Below are 20,458 nucleotides of genomic sequence, written 5' to 3' on the forward strand. Positions count from 1 at the left end.
CCGCAGTTCATCTGTTCTTACAAACTCCTTGCTGGCAAATGAGGCAGAAGGGGTTGCTGCACGCATGTCCTTCCAGCCAGCCTTGAGCCGACTGCTGCTTTGTGCATAGCTTTGCGTTCCTGTCGCGTTCACCGTCACTCTTCCATCGTGGCTTGTGACCGGGCTGCTGTGCGCATGGCGGGGGCCAGGTAGGGGCTTATGGTCTGGAGAACCTCCACTCCCTTCGGACCTGCAACCCCACTTGCATTTAGCACCTGGGACGTGGACCCCTCGCTAAATTTATATACTGTAGGACTCTGAGCACCGCTCTTCCCTGCGGAGTGCCCGGCCTCGGGGCATCTCTCCAGCTCTGGTGAAAGAGGTGGAAAATGGGCCTAAACTGTTTTCCCGAGGGCACCGATGCAGGACGTCTGTCCCATCCCTGCCGCCCAGGGCTCCCTTGGAGAAAATCGCACACTACAAATGCTGAAATGCTTGCCCCCCTTCATTGTCGCACTCGTCTTTGGGGTAGAAAGCGGCAGCCAGGGCATAATTGCACCTGCACAGACAGAGGCTGCTCAGGGCATCTCCTGGTCCTGTCCCGAAAGCACTTTATTTGTTCAGTTTTCAGAGGTAAAAGACTCCCCGTGACTCAAGTGGGGCCTTCTCCTTTTTCACTTGATTCCCTTTGTCTTTACAATAGAAATCGGGGTCGTGTTAGCTGTGATTTCACGGGCAGGGGTGAGCCTAGCTTAATACGTCTGCATCTGCAGAGAAGGAGTTGAGGTTGAATGGAGGGAAGCAATGAAAACGGTTTCTTTACCCAGAGTAATTGGGCTTTATTTCTCTGCGTTGTTACACAGAAAAGGAGGAGGGGGAAGAAGAATAAGAAGAAGAAAGATGCCCTGGGCATGGAGCAGCTGGACTCCTTGAAGTCAGGCGCACCTAGCACAGATTGTTCTGTGGTCTCGGAAAGATCCTGCGACCCCTTTCCCGCGTCGGAAAGCACAACCCAAGAGGACGAAGCGGCCAAGCCAGGCGCTGCACTGCCTGCTGGTCGCACCGCAGGTGAAACAAAAAGCAGCGATTCTGTGGGCTCCTTGGGAGACGAGAATAAAAACACAGAAATGGCTGTGCGAGATCACTGCAGCAGCAGCACCAGCCTCCAGGATGATGCTTGTGCCAAGACAGCTCAGCCCACAGGCTCCACGGCTCCACAGGAGAAGATGGAGGATGGAAATCCCAAAGGTGATGGACAAAAGGGCAGAGAAGAGAGGGCATCTGAGAAGCAGGAGGATGCCCGCAGCCCTGCTGAAACGGAGCAGCCTCTGGGAAAAGCATCCGATGCCCAAACTTCAGGGGCAGATGGAGATGCACCGGGCTCCAAAGGAGCTGGAGAAGGGGACTCCCCAGGGCTTCCCACCAGCGCGGAAACGCCGGAGAACGAAGAAGCTAGTCCTTCTGCAGAGGCTGTGAATCAGAAGAGCAAAGTCTCGCCAACCGAGCCTCCGGACACACGCAGCAGGGGAGGGAAGGTGGAACAAGAGTCCAAGCAGCAAGCGCACGCTCCAGCGTCAAAGGCAACCAGCCAGGTAAGGTGCTGGGGCCCCTCTGGGTATACTGGGATGATGAGTCGGACCCCTCTGCTCTGCACCGGTAGCCAAATTAGGGCCGTGTTTATGGTGTTAGTGCTGACCGCAGCTGTGACCCATGCTGCGTTTCGTAGTCTAGAGAGGACCGTGCCGTACAGCAGCCCCAAAACAGCCCTCTCTCCAACACGTCGCTGTGCTGCTGACATTGGGTATTTCCTCCTATTGCAAGTAAGCAAAAACAGTCTTGGCTAAAGCAGGATGTGGCATCTCCACGGCTTAACGTGAATCGTGACGGCAGCCTGTTGGTCTGGGGGATTCCAGTTCATTGCATGCATGATTATTTATGTTGCAGGTGGTGGTAGGAGGGCTGCAAAAGGCGGCAGGAGGGTCACAGGAGGCCCCGAAGGGGACAGCGGATAATAAAAAGGGACCAAAGGAGGCTGACCACCCGAAACAAGACTATGCCTCTGTTGTAAAGACCACAAGCAAAAAGGAGGAGAAGCAGCAGGCAAACCAGAAGGCGGGTGAGGAAGGACGAGGCAGAAGTCAAGCCCAAACAAAGGGTGACGTCCCGAGCAATCAGAAAACCAAGCAGAAGGAGCAAGACAAGAAAGCCACTCCACGTGTGGTTAAACAGAGGTACAGTATGAGTTGGACGGGTTCTGCTCAAGGTAATGATGGCTGAGCGGCACCTGTGCGAGTGCCTGGGACCTCTGGCCTAGAGGACACTCTTGGGACACAAGGGAGTTGTGGTAATGTTCTCACTGTGGACAGGGGTTAGGGAGTGAAGTGAGCTTTTAATTGTGGTCCATGTTGGAGGGTGAATACAGCTGGGCCATGCAGGAGCCTCAAGGCACGGGACCTGTACTGTGCTGAACTTGAGGTCTTGTTCAGGGACTGTGGATGTTAAAATATGGCCCTGGACAAGGGGAAGAGACCCAGTTTTTCCTCCTGAGCCTGGGCTGGAAGTCCAGCTGTGTGATGACAGGGTCAGGACTTCCTTGCCAAGAGCAGCTTTTTAATGTAATGGGTACGGTACGGATGAAGATGGATAAGCCACTTCACGGGTTCTTTGCGTTGCACAAAGCCGTGCAGGATATTTCTGCTAAGATGATTTAGCAGCAAAGTAATTGATGGTCAGCTGGTCTAACTGTCCTTACAGCTGCTGGCTCCCTCTACATGCAGCGTGAACTGGGGGGTCGGGGGTGGGCGTGGGGAGGACCGCAGAGCTCTTAAACTTTTTTTTTACCGTTTCCTTGCAGCCACGTGTCTCCTGCAAAAGGCATCATGGTGTACTTCCATGCAGTCATCTCTAAAGACTTCAAGCTCAATCCTGAGCAGCATAAAGTGTTCATCAGGGGAGAAGGTATTTCAGGATATGAAAAATGGCATGATAATATCTGCGAATTGCACTGTACAAAGTAAGTACTGCTAGATAAATACCACCTTATCTTAAACGTGGGACAGTGAGATTCATTCGGGAAATATTACAGGACCTGGCTGCATGCCCACATCGGGGCTGACCCCAAATTCTAGGAATATTTTGATGGATTAAATAAGAAAACGATACTTTCCCACGGGGAAGGAGAACGGTGGAGAGTGCGCGCTGGTGTGAGAGCTGCAGGTCAAAACAGGGAGAAGAAACTAGTTTTATTGTGGTCCTCTAATACCCGCACCATCTTCCATCCAGAAATACCTATCTTGAATTTCACATGCGTGTTGCATGTTTGTGAAATGACCAAATGGCCCTTTCCTGGCCTTCCCTGCCAAGTTTCTTGACATGCCTTACCAAGGCTAACGTGTGCAGCCTGCCAGCAGCCCAGTGAGGCAGGCTTGTACTCTTTGCAGTTTACGGCAGCGCAGGGGTGAGAGCGGCTGGTCCAAGCTTGGACAGTAGAGAGCTGGGAATCCCCTTGTTCCTGCTCCCAGCACTGGACACCTGGCGGGATGCTAATAGCTGGCTAAGCTGCAGCACTGGCTTTTTGCTCTGCTTCCAGTGGCTCCTGGCGGTTCTTGACGTCTCAAGCACTTCATAAGCAACCCAGCACCCTACCCACCTGAGTACAAGCTCCCCACAACTTACAGATTAAACTAAACAGGATTTGCTCTGGAGCTGGGTGCTTTCATACCACGCTCTAAGTCTGGCTTAAAGGACAGTCTAATATGCGAGTGTGGTGATGCACAACAGACTGCTGACCACCTCCTCGTGTGTGCAACACACCCAGGGTGAGGACCTGGCAAGCATCAGCCCTAAAGCAGTTGTGGTGGCTCCATCACATTAGTGATGTGTAGAGGGGGAAATGAAGTATACAAGAGACATGGCTCCTGTAGGTGTGTAGCTGCTTTGGAGGTCCCAAGTGGATTTTTGCCTTAAATAGGAGGAAGCTGGAAGTAGCCATTAGGAATTGATTTGCCAATGGGACTGCTAGAAATGAAGCATTAAACCAGTGTTTGTGATCATTCTTCTTTGCGGCTGCTTAATATGTACTGTACTTTGTACTAAACAGGGACCTGCAAGAGCACGGACACCTCTTTGAAGGATACGTTCTTATTTCCAAAAACAATTTGGATAAAGGCATTGCCTACAAATACTATATAGCTGGTGAGAAAAAGGGAGAGTATGAAATGATTTACAAGTCTGGTGGTCCAGAAGGTTACATCAATCGCTACATGCACGTATCTTCTGATCTCTGTTACGAAGGTAAGCTACAGTCCAGTGTGTGAGAATGGGTAACCTGGCAAATAAAAATACTGATTTGAAATTGCATTGAATGCATCTTCTTGTATGTAACCTACACCTTTTCCCCCTAAAAACCAGTTGGGGAAAACTGGAGGTGAGCATTGTATGTGAGGAAAATGGATCCCCATGGGTCTGGAAACTTGGTGGGGGAGGAGACAGAGGTGGCAGCATTAAATGCTGCGACTCTGGGAGCCATGGCAGTTAACGTTGCAAACCCCCGCCCCCACCACCACATTTCTGGACAAGTGGGTGCACCCCTTGCATCTGTGCACCAGATCGGGGTGGTGCATGGGTTGGTCTGTGGCCAGACACAGCGTGCAGAGTCTGACCTGGCACACCGAGGCCAGGACTGCATGTTGGCTGGGGGCCGTGTGCTGGCTTGGACCCGGTGTGCTGGGTCTGGGACTCTGCAACGGCTCCAGGGCTTGGCTCCAGAGCTACTGCCACTTCCTTACCTTACTCAAAGATCCTTTACCTTCAAAATCAAGGTGCATAGCAGATACGGGGGTGTGCTGCATGTGAGGAAATATGGCAAGATTTAAACCAATGTGCACCGTTGCCATCGTGAGTTCCTAAGCTAGGATATTCATAGGCGGCTTTAAGAGCCTTGGAGTGCTGTCTGGGTAGGTTTAGATGGTATGATTGATGCTCATGCTTGCTTTTTGTGTCTTTCTGTGGCCTCCTTAGCAAGCCTGACAGCAGAGGCCGATAGCTTCCAGGAGACCATGCTTGTAGCATCACTAACGCATCTCTTCTCTGCTTGCTTTATGGCATCATAAAACAAAACAATGCCGTTTTTATTTTGCCATTAGAATGGCATCAGTATGATGATATCGTGTGTGCTCCACTTGATCCTTCTCTGATGAAGAAGATCAAGTATTTTTTGGGGCTGGATGATACAAAGAAAAAAGTTTTGACGGGGAAGAGGATAGCCGGAGAAATCATGTTGGAGACCATCTTCAGCCTCCTAAGCACCTGGTCCTGCATCAATGTAACGAGCTTTTTCAACCAGTTGCGTCAGTTTTATGTAGTGACCAGCAATCCAATGGTGTACCAGGGAAGGCCAGAAAAGTGGACATCGCTAGAGTTTGGAACAAAAGAGGTATTTGTTTTAACTATAATTTGCATGGCTAACTTTCTTCCTTTAAATAAGTAACTTAAAAGTTATCCCTCCCTCTCCCTCCCTTGTCTGTTTTCAGTCCTAACTTTTAAGGAATTGTATCCCTTTTCTCACTTTTTCAATCTGTAGTGGTGTTTGGCACGAAGGGGAGAAGCAGATATTTTATATGGGGACAGCTAACGACCTAGAACCAAGCTAGCGTCGTGTGTGTTTTTGTTTAATTTGTGCAGGAGGAGATGGTGAATGAGGGCCCTCTCCTCATTCCTTTCCCCAAACCGTGGAAAATAGCTGTGTTTCCCCCTCCTGCTTCCCACTTCAGGTCAACGAGATGCTTCTGGTGTATTTGAGAAAACTAGGCAAGCCATTGCTTGAGAGAGGTGCATCTGCTCCACCAGAAAACTGGCCGGTGAAGAGTAAACTAGAGTTGGGGCTGATCACTCTTGTAATAGGTGAATGCTACGGACTTCAGACCTCGAAAGAGGACCTGACTCAACTCTGCAGCCTGCTTTGCTTGGAAGAAAAGCTGGGAGACGATGCTTTCCACAAAATGGGCCACATTTTAGAGCCGTTTATGAAAAATCCATGGTATGTATGCTCTTTTGTTTGTTTGGGCTGAGGGATAATTTTGCATCGGGGTGCTGCCCCTCCATTCAGACTCCAGTGTGTGAAGATGAAGGGGTGCAACCAACACCCCCTGCCTGAGAAAGAAACCCACTTCATTCTGGAAGGGGCGCGGGAAGTCGTGTAGGTTGTCCAACGTGCTGAATCGAGCAGGAGAATCGCTGTCCTTGGCTTGCAAGCGATGCTCCTGCCGATCGCCGTATGCTGTTGGCTTTGCAACGGGCACCCTGTTGGCATGATCTCCTCCTTGCTTGGGAAGAGGCAAAAGTGAAGAGTGAGAACGTGGGCTGCCACCTCACTTTGTTTTCTTTCTGATCGCATCTGACCAGTGCAAGCGTCGTTCCAGATGCTGGTGCATCTTGCTTCTTTGCATTTCAAGGAAGATTTGGACCGATTAGAAAATGTCCAAGAGAGCAACAAAAATAGTTAAAGGTCTGGGAAACGTGACTTGTGAGAAAAGGCTGAAAGAACTAGGGTTACGGGCTGGGATGATGGAGTTGGGGCTGGTCCTGCCTGGAGCAGGGGGTTGGACTAGATGCGACCCCCTGAGGTCCCTTCCAGCCCAAATTGTCTGTGATTTGATGACTGAATAGGGGGAGAGAAGTCTGAGGGGAGATCTGACAACACACGGGACGGGTGGTCAAGCCATGAGTGGAGTTGGCCGGTTCGCGAGGGCAATGGTGGTAGATTTCATAGACGTTGGGGCTGGAAGGGACCTTGTGTGACCATCGGATCCAGTCCCCTGCCCCAGGGGCAGGAAGTCAGCTGGGGTCACAGGATCCCAGCAACATAAGCATCCAAATGTTTCTTGAAAGTGTCCAGAGTAGGTGCTTGCACCACCCTCGGCGGCAGTCTGTTCCAGGCCCTCGGGGCTCAGACAGTAAAGAAGTCCAGCTTGAAACGGTCTTGGAGGAGTTTGTGACCGTTGGACCTTGTCATCCCTTGGGGCGCTCTGGTGAACAGGCGCTCCCCCAGATCCTGGTGCACCCCCTGATGCACTTGTAGGCAGCCACCAGGTCCCCCCGAGCCTGCGCTTCTCCAGGCTGACGAGTCCCAGGGCTCGCAGCCTCTCTTCATAAGACCTGCTCTCCTGCCCTCTGATCATGCGTGTGGCTCTCTTCTGGACTCTCTCGAGCTTCTCCACATCCTTCCTGAATAGTGGAGCCCAGAACTGGACGCAGTACTCCAGCTGCGGCCTCGCCAAGGCCGAGTAAAGCGGGAGGATGACATCCTGGGTCTTGCTAGGAATGCATCAGTCAGTGCAAGCCAGGGTTTTATTTGCATTGCCAGCTGCGACATCGCATTGGTGGCTCATGCTCATCTTGTGGTCAGTCTTGACCCCAGGTCTCTTGGTAGTGGTGCTAGCGAGCGTAGTGTTGCCAAGCCCATGTTGAACCACGGGAGCTTTAGTTGGGTTATGAGGAAGAGCTCGGTTGAGAATTGGAGCAGGCTACCCAGAGAGGTTGTGGAGTCCCCATCCTTGGGAGTGTTTACGCAGGTTGGAGAAACACGTGACTGGGTGGGTTAATAGCGGGTGATCCTGCCTTGAGCAGAGGGTTGGACTAGATGGCTTCTTGAGCCCTACTTTCCCATGATTTCTAGAGCCACGTTCCCAGGTGCACATTTGTCCAAGAGGCCAAGCGCACCATGTTTTATTTCCCTTTCCCGACTTGGAAGGGGAAGAATCTTCCCTAACTCTCCGTCCGTCACTTTGGGCGTCTTTCTTATCCATTGCAGCATGAAGCAATACCTGATCCATATGTGCGAGAGATGCATGGAAAGTCAAGTGGATCAGTGGGTGTGGATCCTTCCTCTTCTGCATTTCTTCGCTCATCCTTTCGACCCTGTCAGACGCTCTGGAGCAGACTCTCACCAGAAATCTGAAGAGGACTGGGCAGGGCTAGAAGGTCTGGCATTCAATGACTTCAAAATGAGCACGTCTTATCAGGGGTAAGTTAACTTATTCGTGAATAGCTCAAGCCTGAATATTTGCAGGGGTTCTTGTTCCCAGCCCCGTTTCGGCAGCCCTGACAGTATCCAAGTGTCTGACAGCCCTGCTGCTCAGTGTACTACTCAAGCTTGCAAATTTTTCGGGGTGAAGTCTGTGAACTCAGACTTTGCTCTGTGGGGAGGCGAGAATCGGACTTGTCACACTGGGTGCCCGTGTGGGTCACCCTAGGGAGTGGGGGGGGCTTTTCTCATCATTGGGAGAACAGAATACAATGTGTTGGTTCAACCATCTCCTTTCTATAAATTCACTACAGAAGGACCTAGAAAATGCAACATCTTCCTCTGTTGGTTATAGGAATGGTGTTTTGTGCCTGAAAACCTTTTCCAACTATTTAGTTGGTCTAATAAAAGATATCAAATTCACCCAAGGAACCTTGTCTGCCTGTGTCCTTAGACCAACACGGCTACAACCTAAACCCCTACATCTTCCTCTTGCATTTTGTGTCCATTGAACTTTTTTAAAGAAGAGACTGTGCATCGTATGCATACCCACACGTGCATGTCAATGAATGACTGAAGTCAGTCTCTGGGTGGAGCGAGAGGGGGTGGATGGGTCTCTTCTGCGTGCTTCCCATGTCTCCTGTGGGGGGTCTAACGTTTCTGATGTTTTCTGCTCTGCAGGAACCAGCTGCTGAAGCTCATGGAAAGAAAGGCATACCTGTTGAGAACAGACGAGATGCTGGGCCGTTCCTGGTTCTGCTTGCTGCCCGTGGATGTCTTGGGAGAGTTTCTGACCCGTTTACCTGTGCAGTTGTTGGATGCTCTTGTAGGAATTTACCATCAACTACAAAGCAGCTACATTACGTACACCACAACTGAGGTTTGTCTCTGCTAAGTAATCTAAATCTTTGTCTCCTAATCGGTACTACCTACAATAGTCATTACCAAGTGAAGGCGATTGTACTGTTGCTGTAGGAAACGCATCTTACTAATACCATGTTTTCTGGCATACCGCATCCCCCCCAAATAGAGCACCATGTAAGAAAAAGCACACAGCAAAGGGATGGAACCTCAACTTCAGCCCGCTCACCCTCCCTTTCCTGCTTAATCAAAAGCTGAAACCCTAGTTGCTGCGGAAGACTCGTCTCCACGGGTAAATCTGCAATTCTGAAAAAAGCTCAAAAGTGTTCAGGGCTGCAAGATAGGGGGGACGTGTGTGTGTATGCCAATAAATATGGTATTTGACAAATGAGGATGGTAGTTTTTTCCTTCCAGCCATTTTATTTTCTCTTCATAATTCATAACCATATAATTGGAAAATATTTCAGCAGCTTTAAGTAGCTCTTTTCAGGAGTATTGACTTAACTCCAAATTCCAATCATGAGTTTAAGTCAATAAGCAGAAGACTTGACTTCAAATAAATGATTTCAGTCTTGTTTTGCATTTTTGTACTTCAGTTTCCTTTCCTAAAAGGAAGTTTTCTCGCTGTTTGCCATAGCAAAGGGTGTATACAAATCTGACCCTGCCCTAGGTGGTGGGTGCCTATGCATATCTATATCTACTTGGCTACAAACTAAGGTAAAGGTTCTTGGGTGAACATGACCTTTTTATTCTGCATTCTTTATTTTTTTGTGGTTTGTTTAAAGCTTTTTCTCCTTTTTTCTCAGTCAATAGGGAATCTCCTAAGCAAGCTGACAGAGCTTCTGGATCGTCACCAGAAAAGGTAAATGAAGTCCTAAATCTAATTTTCTCATGTGCTGAAACATGCTTTTGCCTGTGGTTCGAGCTAACCCCTCGCTGGGTCTGCCGGGCGTGCTAGCCCGCTAAAAGCTTGGCTCTCAATGGCAGCCCAGGAAAAGGAAGTGTTCGGTGAAAGGAGCAAAGCTTGTTGTGTTCGTTCATTGTGTAAAATATATTTTCGTTGTGATGGATAGATGCAATTAATTTCCATAGTGGGTCCTAAATTGTTCTGCTGTTTTTGAGATGCCTCAAGGGCAATTCTGTATACCGCGAATCCTCCTTTACCCCCCTGATCTTACTGAACTTTACCCTTTCTCTGAAGTCATTGAAGTGTTTAGACTTTTAAAGAACTGGGTGCGTTTTTATTTCACTGTAGACCCCTACCACAAGACGTCTTGGAGGCCTGCTTGATTGTCTGCTCTAAACTCTATGACGTCGTCTGCAAAAAAAACAAGTCCAGTTATTATCATGGACTTACTGCTGCAGCAGCTGTGATTGTTTCCAGAGCTAGTGGCCTTACATCCTTGGAGGTAGGTATTTGCATAATTAGTAGCATTCATTATTCAATGTCAGGGATGCGCTTGCTTCTGTAGTTCCCTGAGTTTCATTCTAGCTGCTTATCTCCTTCCTGCATTGTGCCAGGCAAATACTGTAAGACTACTAACAGTGATTGATCTCCAACTTCATTCAGCTGTGCTTCACTTGCGTGGCTTGTTATATTAAAAATACATTCTGCTGCAAATATAACTGAGACCTGGATCTGAGCTTCCATTAGTGCTTTTTTCTGTAAAAAAGTTGAACTGGACGTAGGAGACTCTGAGACCTACAGAAATCGCATGCACAAAAAAGCTGGCTCCCGGGTCAGTTGCAGGTGTTCGCGGCCACAGAGCGAGCCCCTACCGATCTCCTTGTCATGGCACTGCCTGCAGTCCTTCTGCCCAGGGATTGGTGTGTGTGGGGGTGCAGCCAAAACAGGAGCTTCTGGTCCCTCTCCTAAGGTTTCTGAAATCTCTCCAAGGCCTTGTGACCGCGGAGGTATTTATTATTTCTGTGCTGTTGGCTTTGTTTCCCTTAATGTAACATTAGGTTTCAAAAGATGCTTCAACAAGTGGAAGTCATCAGAGTATATCAGTGGTGGACACCCTGAACAATCTCCTGAGCCAGACAAGAAAGTGGCTTCGAGATTGTTTAAGCAAGCCGCACTACAGTGCGTATGGGGCCACTCTTCATAACGAGCTGGAGGTATGTATTCTCGAGTTGCGTAGCTGGGGAAAAAGCTTCCGATTTTAATGACTGCCAGAGTCTCCAGCCTTTCCCCAACTTTTGTCCTTGGTTTTTTCTATTCTCACCTTACTTGCAAAGAAAACGGCTGCTATGTTGATATTGAAAAGGGTTGGTATTGATGCTAGCTGGGCTCTACAGATTATACCGCTGTCCAGGACACTTGTCCCCTCTCTAGTGACTTTTTTCTGTCTTCATTTTCTGACGTGGACTGGGTCACCCACATCCTCCTTTAAATTCGGATTCCATGGACTGGAATAATCCGTTCTAGAAATACGTTAGCTGGTGGGTGCGGCGTGCCCCATCTGAACTTCTGGCATGTCTCCCAGAGTGAATCAGGATGACAGAAATAAAACCCCCTCTTGCACTGTGTGCATGCCACTGTATGTGCGTTTTGAATGATGCATCAAGAGCATTTATTTGTGTGTAGCACCATTCCAAGTCTTCCTCTCTCCTTAGGTCTGGGATCGGTTTGTGAGGATAACCTTTCCTGATGAACAGTTCACTGAGACGTGGAAGAAAACTCTAGTTTCTGACCTGGAAGGGAAGATTAAAAAGGTACCAACCTCCTGCATATGTGCATCTTGTGGATCGATTTAAAGTGGGTGCATTTCTCTCTCGCAGGGCAGGGGAGCTGTTTATAATTTTATTCTTAAATGATTTTTGCACCAATGGACGTTTCTGTGGGAGAGAAACAGTAGTGGAGGTTCATTCAACTGCTACTGAAATCAGAAGAAAGACTCCCATTAACTTCAGTAGGAGATGGACCACTCTTTCCATGATTAAACAGCCTTTTGGGGTGGCAAAAGTCCCAGCCCTCCTTTATAAAACAACTTGCTTCCTCAGAGCCTCTCCTAGACTGTAGGGCTTGATTTTTAGTTTTCCACCTCTTCTCTTTCCATTGGGGCCAGTCTGTTCAAGCAGCTGCTTTTATCTTGCTGTGCAGGTTTGTTGCTAGTGCAGCTAGGCAGCAGCAGCAAGCTCTCCTGTGACGGGCAGTGACTTTTAGGCTCTTCCACCAGGGAAACGGCAAACAGCCCCTCTCAGATTCCCCTAGCTGGGTTCAAGGACTGTGCATTTTATACTTCCTTCCTACTCTTACCGCTAGAGGCCTTCAGCTTTTTCCGGACCCTTGAGAGGCTTGGCTAACACCCCCGTGTTTATAGCCAAAGCAGAGCAAGGGAAGGGTGTGGTGCGCCCGAGTTGTCCATATTCTGTATGGTGCTTAAAACGCATGGGGCAGGCACTAAAATAGCCATCTATCCTCATCCAATTCCTTTCGTGGAAGATGCAGGGGGTTTTCGGTATTCAAGACTTTCTGGGCCCACATGTAAAGTGTTGCACATGGCAGATGTCTAACAAGCAAACCCTGAAGGGTACTGGGGACCAGCGCAGCCAGGAAACGTCGTCATCCCCTGTGCCACGTTTCCTTGGGGAGGTGCTTATTCCAGGCACTGCTCCTTAAACGGCCCAAGGGCCCAAGCTGTACAGAACTGAGACTTCTGAGCGTTGCACCTTTGACTCGCTGGTTGGTGCTTCCCGGTCCCACGGACTAGAGGAGGTGGGAACTGCAGAGAGAAGACAACTGATTAGCAGACTTTCCTCTCTTCTCTTGTCTTCCCAGTGGCTTCTCTTGTGTTGTTGTCAATAGTCATGTGCCAAGTTTGGGCCATTGAAGTGACAGCATAAAGGTCAAAAAACCCACAACCTGATTTTTCATTTTATTTTATTTTTTTTCCCCCCATTCTTAATTTCTTGTTAAAAACATGCCCCTCCCTTGGTTATTCTTTTAGAAAAATAACTCTTTATCACTTTTCCAATAGGAACCTCCAGTTCAACTGATCAAAGACTACTGCGCCCATCATGATGAGTTCAACAAGCTAGACTCTTACATCGGGAAGTCCTTTGAGAACTGTGCTATAGAAGCTGTTAACATGGCGTGCCAGGTAATCTGTGCTCCTTTGAGTAGAAACCCCATCTGAAGTGGTCTTTATACCTTTCCATCCCTCCTGGTTGCAAGGGGAGAAGTAATGATCCTGAGCCTTTGACCATCCAGAAACAGACTTTCCACTTTATCTCCTCTTTCCCATCTAAGAGTCGAACATTCGACCTTCTGGCGGAGATGTGATCTGTTAACCTTCACAGGAGACCTGTATTTTATAAACTGCAGACAATTGCATGTTGGCTTTTTAAAAAAATGTTTAGTGTGCCTTGAACAATTAGGCTGTGTTCTGGGGTTTTTTTCAAATCAGAATGTCGGGAATTGGGAATTTACATAGAGATCAAGGAAGAAATACTTAACTTTCTTCAGTGATGCTTACTACCTACTGTAGAGTCGATGCCAGCTACTTTACATTAGTGTTGGTGTATAGGTTGATTTTAGAAATGCCCCAGGTCTCCATTATTTTAGAGCGTGCCTGCTCGAATAAGATTGAACTGGATTTTTGGCTTTGAAATCCTGGTGGATAGCAAAAAGACCCTTATGACATGAGTGCGTATACAAAACGAGCGTTGCTGTAATCCCTACCTCACCCATGTTCTTTGCTTTACAGTCTCAGAAAAACCTCTTGGACATGGTGTCATCTTACGACCTGAGCAAATTTGGTAAGCTCGTGTCAGCAGTGATCACAAAATCCTGGATCCCTGACAAAAATGGAAGGCCTGTAGATGACTTCGATGAAGTCCTGCTTCATTTGCTTACGTGGCCAGACATCAAGCATCTTTTCAACTTCAGTGGTATGCTTGTGTTGAATTTGTATGAGAAACTGTGACGGGCGATAGCTCTGCATGTGCTGCTGTGCAGGGAAGGAAACGTTTCTTTGCAAGGAGCTCAGGCTGGGGCAGTGATAGCTCTTAAGAACTAGGTCAGCTGCTGGAGTTTGAAAGGTATATAGAGCTTCACTTGGGAATGTTTACCAGGTAAAAGTGAAGGATTTTTGTTTTCCCTTCATAGCCAAACTACTGTTTATGCTGCAAAAGGGAATCCCAGCAACTATGGGAAAATGGAAAGCTCTGTGCATTTGGAGATGCTTGAGAGTGGGTTTGCAAAACGATGGGGAGAAGAGGAGACTTGCTGAAGAGTAAGGCAGAGCTGCACCATGCTCCTACAGCCCTGTTGACCTGGAAGGCCTATAAATCTGCCATGTTTTGTGTGTGCAAACCTCATTTAAGAGTGTTAAACTAATAAAATCCTGCAGCTAATGTGACTTTTGTGCCATCAGCTCTGGTTGTACATGATGTACCTTCTTGCCCCTCTTCTGTTCTGTCTGGTTAGACTGTCTGTAAGATCTCGGGGGCAGAGACATTTGCTCTGTACAGTGCCCAGCAGAATAAGGCTCTCCTCTCTGCTGGGACACACCGTATGCTCTTGTAATCTAGATTTATAACGGTACTAGGAGTGACAGGCTGGCTTACCCGAAAGGTTTGTTGGATTCAAGGGCAGGCTGAAGACACAAGTCTGAAGCACGGCACCTGGCCACGTAGAGAGATTGTTTCCAATCATCACTGAACAAGGTGATGGCAAAACATCCCAGCGGTGTTGTGCCCAGAATCGGATGGCAGAAGGCATGAGTCGACACTTACCTGCCTGCTTTTTCTGACAGGAGCCAATGGGCAGGTCCTGGATCAACTTACTGATGAAGCCAAGCAGCTAATGGCCATGGCTGACTCGGTTTTCATGCACATCGATGAACACATCAAGAATGGAGAGATCCTAGTTAAGCGCTTAGACCTCATCCTAAAGCACAAGAAACAATTTCTCTGCATATGGGAGCTGAGTGAGTGTTCATCTCTGGGCTTTCAAGGAGGGTGGAGAGGGGAGCGTTACTCTTCTGGATGGGACGTGGGCCTGCTGCAATGCATGGTTGGGGCGACGTGGAATTGCACCTTCCATTCGCCTTCATTGGTTGCTGTTGCTGCATGTTGGCACCGTTGTTGCCTAGTGTGTTGAGGATACAGCTGTTGAATAGACCAGTCCTATTCCCATTTACATGAGTGCTGAGGTCAGGGACATACTTTTCTTAATAACCATCATCCATTTTCATTTCAGAGCATAAGCATCTTCCATCCCCGGAAAGAACAAAGCTGAACCGTGACCTGGAAAAAATGCTGGCGCTCAGGAGGGAGGAAAAGATATCTGTAGAGAGAGAGAGGAAATGGGTGACAGCGCTCCTGGACATGTGCAGGATGGTGCAGACAGTTATAAGAGGTATTGTCCAGTGAAGTCTCTAGGGGGGCAGATTCTCCTGCAGCGGTGATTTTGTTTTAGCACTGACTTCACTGCAGCAGCAGTGGGCAATGAGGCAAGGAAGGGCAAGACTGGGAGGGGATGGAGGCAGAGATGGAAAAAGTTCAGTGAAAAGCTTGAGGCAGGGAGCATTAGCTAACCTCAGACTTCCTAGGGTTGTACGAGGTGGGTGTTGAGTGGTTGTGGGTTTCGTTGTCTGGTTAAGAGATCTTGGAAGTGGGAATAGGCTAACGCTGGTTTCAGACTGACGTTGGGATTTCTGTGCTGTGACTTGGCTTTTGTGTTCAGTGGATGCCGCTGATGTGGAGGAGAAACTTCAGGAGGATCTGGGCACAAAAGGACTCTATGAGGTTTGTGACGTGAGAACACTGGATTCTCCCGGCGGAGGTCCCATAAAAACCTATTACAATCTGAGCCCAGAGCTGCGGGAGGTGGCTGAGGTTATGTGCACCTTCAAGGAGAGCAGCGTCTTCCAGTTCTGCTGGAAAAAGGCAGCGCAAGAGCAAATGGAGGAACAAGAAGATCTGGATGAAGGAGCCACCCCCACACTACCCCTCGATGAAGTGTACGACTCTCTGTTCTCTCCTTGCTACCGTGAATATCAGAAACTCCATCGTGAGCTGATATCGGGAGAGCTGACCTTTGCAAAGGTGGATGATGTCTTCAGAGACTTTAAGAACCATTACGAAGTTCTGAAATCTGACCTCCGGCTCATGTGCAAACTGCAGGAACAAGGTGACAGAAAATGGATCGAGCTGCGTCTTCGGCAGATCCAACAATACCACGAGCTGGACTTGGCTATGGACTCTGCTGTGGTGATTGCGAAGATCAGAGAGGATTTAAACCTCTCCGGTGACTTCAGCAAAATCCACAAGATTCTGAACTTTGTAAGTATTTGTGCTTCAAACGCTGCCCGGGAAGGCCATGTAAAGCAAGTGTCTCCTTGCTTGTCAGGATGCCCTGTTAGTGAATGGTCCCAATAAAGCCGTGCAGTCTCCTAGCGATGTTCCCTTTTGCGTAGGCATCCAAGCACCTTGGAAAGCTGGCTAGCCATTTATCAGTCCTATTAGCAAAGGAACAAACCAGCGGCAGAGTAACATTAACATGCTGTGGGATCAATCTACAGCTACAGTTCTCTGTGCGTTTAGTAGCCAGTTCTGAATATCAGTGTCTTATGCCAGAATTGACTACCAACATATTTTGATTGCATTCACCATGGTGTGGTCCTGGTACGTACCTTTGCTTTATATCGAGTATCTAAAAGAGACACTTGGCTGTTTTTTGCATGTGGAACTTGAATATTAGGTTAGGCACGAGCAGCTATGCTATGGCTGTGCATCTTTTCCATGGGGGAGGGATTATAGGAGCCTTGATCCTACTCTGGCTGCTCTTTCAATTTCTTTGTGCCGTCTTGCTTTGCAGCGCAACCAGCTGGAATCCATAAAGGAAGAGAGGCTGGATTACATCAGCCCCGACCTCATGAAAGCCAAGCAGCTGCTGGAAGAGATCAAGGAGCCCCTTCGCAGGTGCCTGGAGCAGTTCACAGTCAGGAAGGACTTTGTCAACTGGGTCAAAGAGGCTTTGGAAGGTAAAATCAAGGTTGCCCTCTCTCTGCTGCTAGGAACCGGAGGGGTCAGCCCGGGGGTGAGGAAAGGAGGAAGCGGTCTCACTGGCATTTGGGGCAGATCAGTCCCACCTGGTAACAGGGAGCTGCCTTTTTGGGTCACTTCTGCTCTCCTATTTCCTTCTCTACTGTAGTGTCACTGCAATTGCAGTGCTAGAAAATTGAGGACTAGTCCTTTCAGGTCAGTGGGAGGCTTACTCAGTAAAGCTGATGTAAGTGAGAGGTCCCACTAAAGGGGCTGCCAGGACCCTTTTATTAGCAAAGATGAAGATGCACCTGCAGGAAACCCACTTGACGAATTTCCCCCCAGATGTAAATGAGCTCAAGGTGTTCGTGGACCTGGCCTCCATCTCGGCGGGGGAGAACGACATGGACGTGGATCGTGTGGCCTGCTTCCACGACGCTGTGCTTGGCTACTCCTCCCTGCTGTACGAGCTGAAGCGGGAGTCGGGGTTCGATGACTTCATGCAGTGCCTGAAGAAGCTGGGGAAAGCCCTGGAGAGTGACGAAAACCTTCCCAAGAAACTGGTGCGTTCTGCCGTGCCCACCCCTCCGCTCACATCGTCACCCTCCTGCTTTCCGATGGGTCCAGATGGTTGATTGAGAGAGCAGGGTTCAGGTGCCGCGTGTGGCTACAGGGGCACTGCAAACAACAACCCCAGCATTACAGTTCTAGACTTAATTTGCTAAGGCAAAGCCACCCTGGTCTCTCCTTAACTCGCTGCAGGCTACCCTAGTAGAGCAAGAGGCTTTCACACAGTGCAGGCACTTGGCTGCGCTGTGAGATGCTCTTGGGGCTGTGGCCTGGCTGGTGTGACTAAGGTGCACCCACTTCCATAGCCAAGAATGCGTGGGAGCAGTGCAGCTCACGTTCCCACAATTTACCAGTCCCAGTTGTGCGTGGGTCAGGTGAGGACAGCCTTCAGCATGAGCCTGCAACCAGGATTCTTCCCCCAGAAACCGGGGTGCTCGGTCTGTGCCCCTCGGTGACCCCACACGCAGCTCTGGCATGCAGGGTGCTCTGGGCTGTGCCGGTGTTCAGTGGGATCTGGCTGCCTGAATCCCTGGACATATGGAGAAGTGTTTCCTGGCAGTAACTTGGACTGCGCCTTCCCCTTCTTCTCCCTGCAGCGTGATTCTGCTCGGCACTTGGAGTGGCTGAAGACCGTGAAAGAGAGCCACGGGTCTGTGGAGCTGTCCTCTCTGTCGCTAGCCACCAACATCAACAACCATGGGGAGTACGTCATCAGAGCCCCGCCGGAGGGCCAGAAGGTGAGACCTCTACTTGTCCTGTCCATCCACCTCTCTGTCCATCTCGCCTGTCTGGCTGCTTCGTCCCTAAGCAAACGCTCTCCTTGCCCTGGGCAAGGAGTCAGGGTTTTGGAGATGACATAGAGCATGGTTTTATCCTGTCTCTGGTGCACAAACCATTTCCAGGACCGGCTTGGGGAAGACCTGAGGGTGGGAAGACTATTTTGAGGCACCGTTCAGCCTCTAGATGAATCCCGGTATACTTGTTGCTCTTCCACCACCTTGCCCAGAGCCTTTTGGGGCCTGGCACGGACTTCGGGTAATTGCTGACCCTGGCTGTCCTACCTGCCCCTAGTTACAGCCAGCAGAGAGGAGAGCTACCGCAAGCATTCAGGTGCACGGTGTAAAGAAATGAGCGTGGAAATGAAGTCTCCTTGTGCTCATGGCGATTTGCTGTTCCCTGACAGGTGTCTCTGGACACGGTGCTGCGCCTGAAGCTCTCGGAGAGCCACGGGGACAGCGACGAGATACGGCAGTACTCCTTGGAGGAACTGCGAGAACTGCTGAACAAGCTGATGCTGATGTCGGGCAAGGGGGACCAGAGTATGGAGGTGGACAAGTTTTCAGAGGTCAGGTTCCCACTGCTGCCTTTGTGCATGTGAGATGTTTCCTGGCCTCTGGAGAGGAGGTCCTGGCTGGCAGCGGGGCTGGGCTCAAGCCCTCCAGCAGCTGTTTTTAAACAGTTGCTTACACTTTAAATAGTGGGGAGGGGGGGGACTGACGAAGGGCTATGAAAGATTTTGCCACCGTCTGTTCCCTAGTAGGAGGTAGCTCCGCCTGGGCCTGTGTGAAGCCACCTGGCCTTTTCATTCCCACCTGGCCTGCTTGTTGACTCTCGGCAGAGCAGCCAGCCTCTGTCTGGGACCACAGGCACCCAGAGAGTCGCTGAAGAGCAGCTGTGAGCCCCGTTAGGACTTTCCACTTGCCCAGCTGCAGTCCAGTTCAGCTCTTGCACAAGCATCAGAGCTCTTTTTCGATGCTCGGGGACCAGGTAGCTGGGTGCTGATGACCCTGCACAGTTCTGACAATGGCTGCTCTGTGTGCTGTCCCCCACAGGTGTTTTCCAGTGTCCAGAGACTGGCGCAGTCCTTTATAGACCTGTACTCGGCAGGGAACATGCTCTTCCGATCCTGGGCCGCCTACGTGTATTGCTCGCCCAGAAGCAAGGCATGCACAAGCATGGATTTCTGTTTGAAAGCCATCCCCAAGCTTGTAGGGAGGGGAGAGGTGACAGCGCTGCTCCCGCAGCTCTGCAGGACGATGGAGAGCTTCCTGGTGCGGTGGAAGGACTTTGTGTCCGAAAAGCGTTCCCGGTATTTCTACCTGAACTACTACACGGCAGAGCAGCTGGTTTACTTGTGCGGGGAGCTCACAAAAGGGCAGCCCAGCGAGAGAGCGTTGATGATGCTTTCATTTGTGAAGCAAAACTGCACCGAGAGGGATGTGGACGTGGCTTGCAGACGGGTGGTATCCAGACACACACACACGAGCTTCCCGGACTTGCCAGCAGTGTTGGCCACGGAGGACCTGCCTGTCCAGCTGAAGCGTGTCTGGGGGTCCTACATGGAAGACATGCGTGCTTTCTTGCCAAACTGCTTGGACATGGATGCTCTGGGCAGTTGCCTTGACCATCTGGCCCATCGAGAGAAGCAGCATGTTCGGCGAGCTCTCCCTCAGTGCCTGCAGGCCGGCAGGCCCAACCTTATCACTTGTCCTAGGGCCGAGGTGCTGGCTTCGGCACTGGCCATATACATGAGCAGCCCAGGCCAGCCCTTGCCCACCTTCGACGAAGTGCTCCTATGCACACCTGAGACCAGCCTGGAGCAGGTGGGGCTCTTCCTGCGCCGGTGCCTCACGCCCAGCGACCGCGGGAAGATCTACACCATGCTGTACGCCGACGAGCTGAGCTACGACGTCGGGTGCAGAGCGGAGGAGCTGTTCCAGCGCCTGCTCAAGCAGTCCCACCTGGACAGCTACTGCCTCGTCATCCTGTGCGACTGCGAGAGGGAGCACTGCTACATCCCTTCTGCCTTCAGCCAGTACAAGGTGCACGCCACCCCCCAGGAGGAGCTGAAGGACATCCAGGAGTATCTGAGGAGCCACTTCGTGGTCACCCAGCCTACCAAGTCAGCAGCCTCTGTGTTCAAGGACCACATGTGTGTTAGGATCGTGTCCTCCAAGAGAGCCGGCGTGGGTAAGATGCTGGGTGTCACAGTGGGTCTGTTCGGGCGTGAAAGCACCAAGGCTGAAGTGC

At 50.0% G+C, this 20,458-nt stretch overlaps 1 protein-coding gene across 3 annotated transcripts in view; it reads left to right on the plus strand.

The window, feature by feature from the left end:
* The window catches only part of RNF213 (ring finger protein 213), a 62,273-nt gene that overhangs the window by 7,945 nt on the left and 33,870 nt on the right, over positions 1 to 20,458 (plus strand). For all 3 annotated transcript variants that reach the window (XM_019482935.2, XM_019482936.2, XM_059731956.1), the window contains 22 exons: positions 843 to 1,571; positions 1,924 to 2,210; positions 2,834 to 2,992; positions 4,079 to 4,272; positions 5,124 to 5,413; positions 5,751 to 6,016; positions 7,790 to 8,002; positions 8,684 to 8,882; positions 9,670 to 9,725; positions 10,119 to 10,272; positions 10,829 to 10,984; positions 11,483 to 11,581; positions 12,847 to 12,969; positions 13,576 to 13,759; positions 14,626 to 14,799; positions 15,072 to 15,230; positions 15,558 to 16,156; positions 16,692 to 16,857; positions 17,204 to 17,421; positions 18,025 to 18,165; positions 18,612 to 18,773; positions 19,261 to 20,398. In XM_019482935.2, the coding sequence (XP_019338480.2) occupies positions 843 to 1,571; positions 1,924 to 2,210; positions 2,834 to 2,992; positions 4,079 to 4,272; positions 5,124 to 5,413; positions 5,751 to 6,016; positions 7,790 to 8,002; positions 8,684 to 8,882; positions 9,670 to 9,725; positions 10,119 to 10,272; positions 10,829 to 10,984; positions 11,483 to 11,581; positions 12,847 to 12,969; positions 13,576 to 13,759; positions 14,626 to 14,799; positions 15,072 to 15,230; positions 15,558 to 16,156; positions 16,692 to 16,857; positions 17,204 to 17,421; positions 18,025 to 18,165; positions 18,612 to 18,773; positions 19,261 to 20,398 (5,866 nt within the window). The remainder of the gene's footprint in view (positions 1 to 842; positions 1,572 to 1,923; positions 2,211 to 2,833; positions 2,993 to 4,078; positions 4,273 to 5,123; positions 5,414 to 5,750; positions 6,017 to 7,789; positions 8,003 to 8,683; positions 8,883 to 9,669; positions 9,726 to 10,118; positions 10,273 to 10,828; positions 10,985 to 11,482; positions 11,582 to 12,846; positions 12,970 to 13,575; positions 13,760 to 14,625; positions 14,800 to 15,071; positions 15,231 to 15,557; positions 16,157 to 16,691; positions 16,858 to 17,203; positions 17,422 to 18,024; positions 18,166 to 18,611; positions 18,774 to 19,260; positions 20,399 to 20,458) is intronic.

The sequence above is a fragment of the Alligator mississippiensis genome, chromosome 8 (genome assembly GCF_030867095.1).
Source record: "Alligator mississippiensis isolate rAllMis1 chromosome 8, rAllMis1, whole genome shotgun sequence".
Classification (NCBI taxonomy): domain Eukaryota; kingdom Metazoa; phylum Chordata; order Crocodylia; family Alligatoridae; genus Alligator; species Alligator mississippiensis.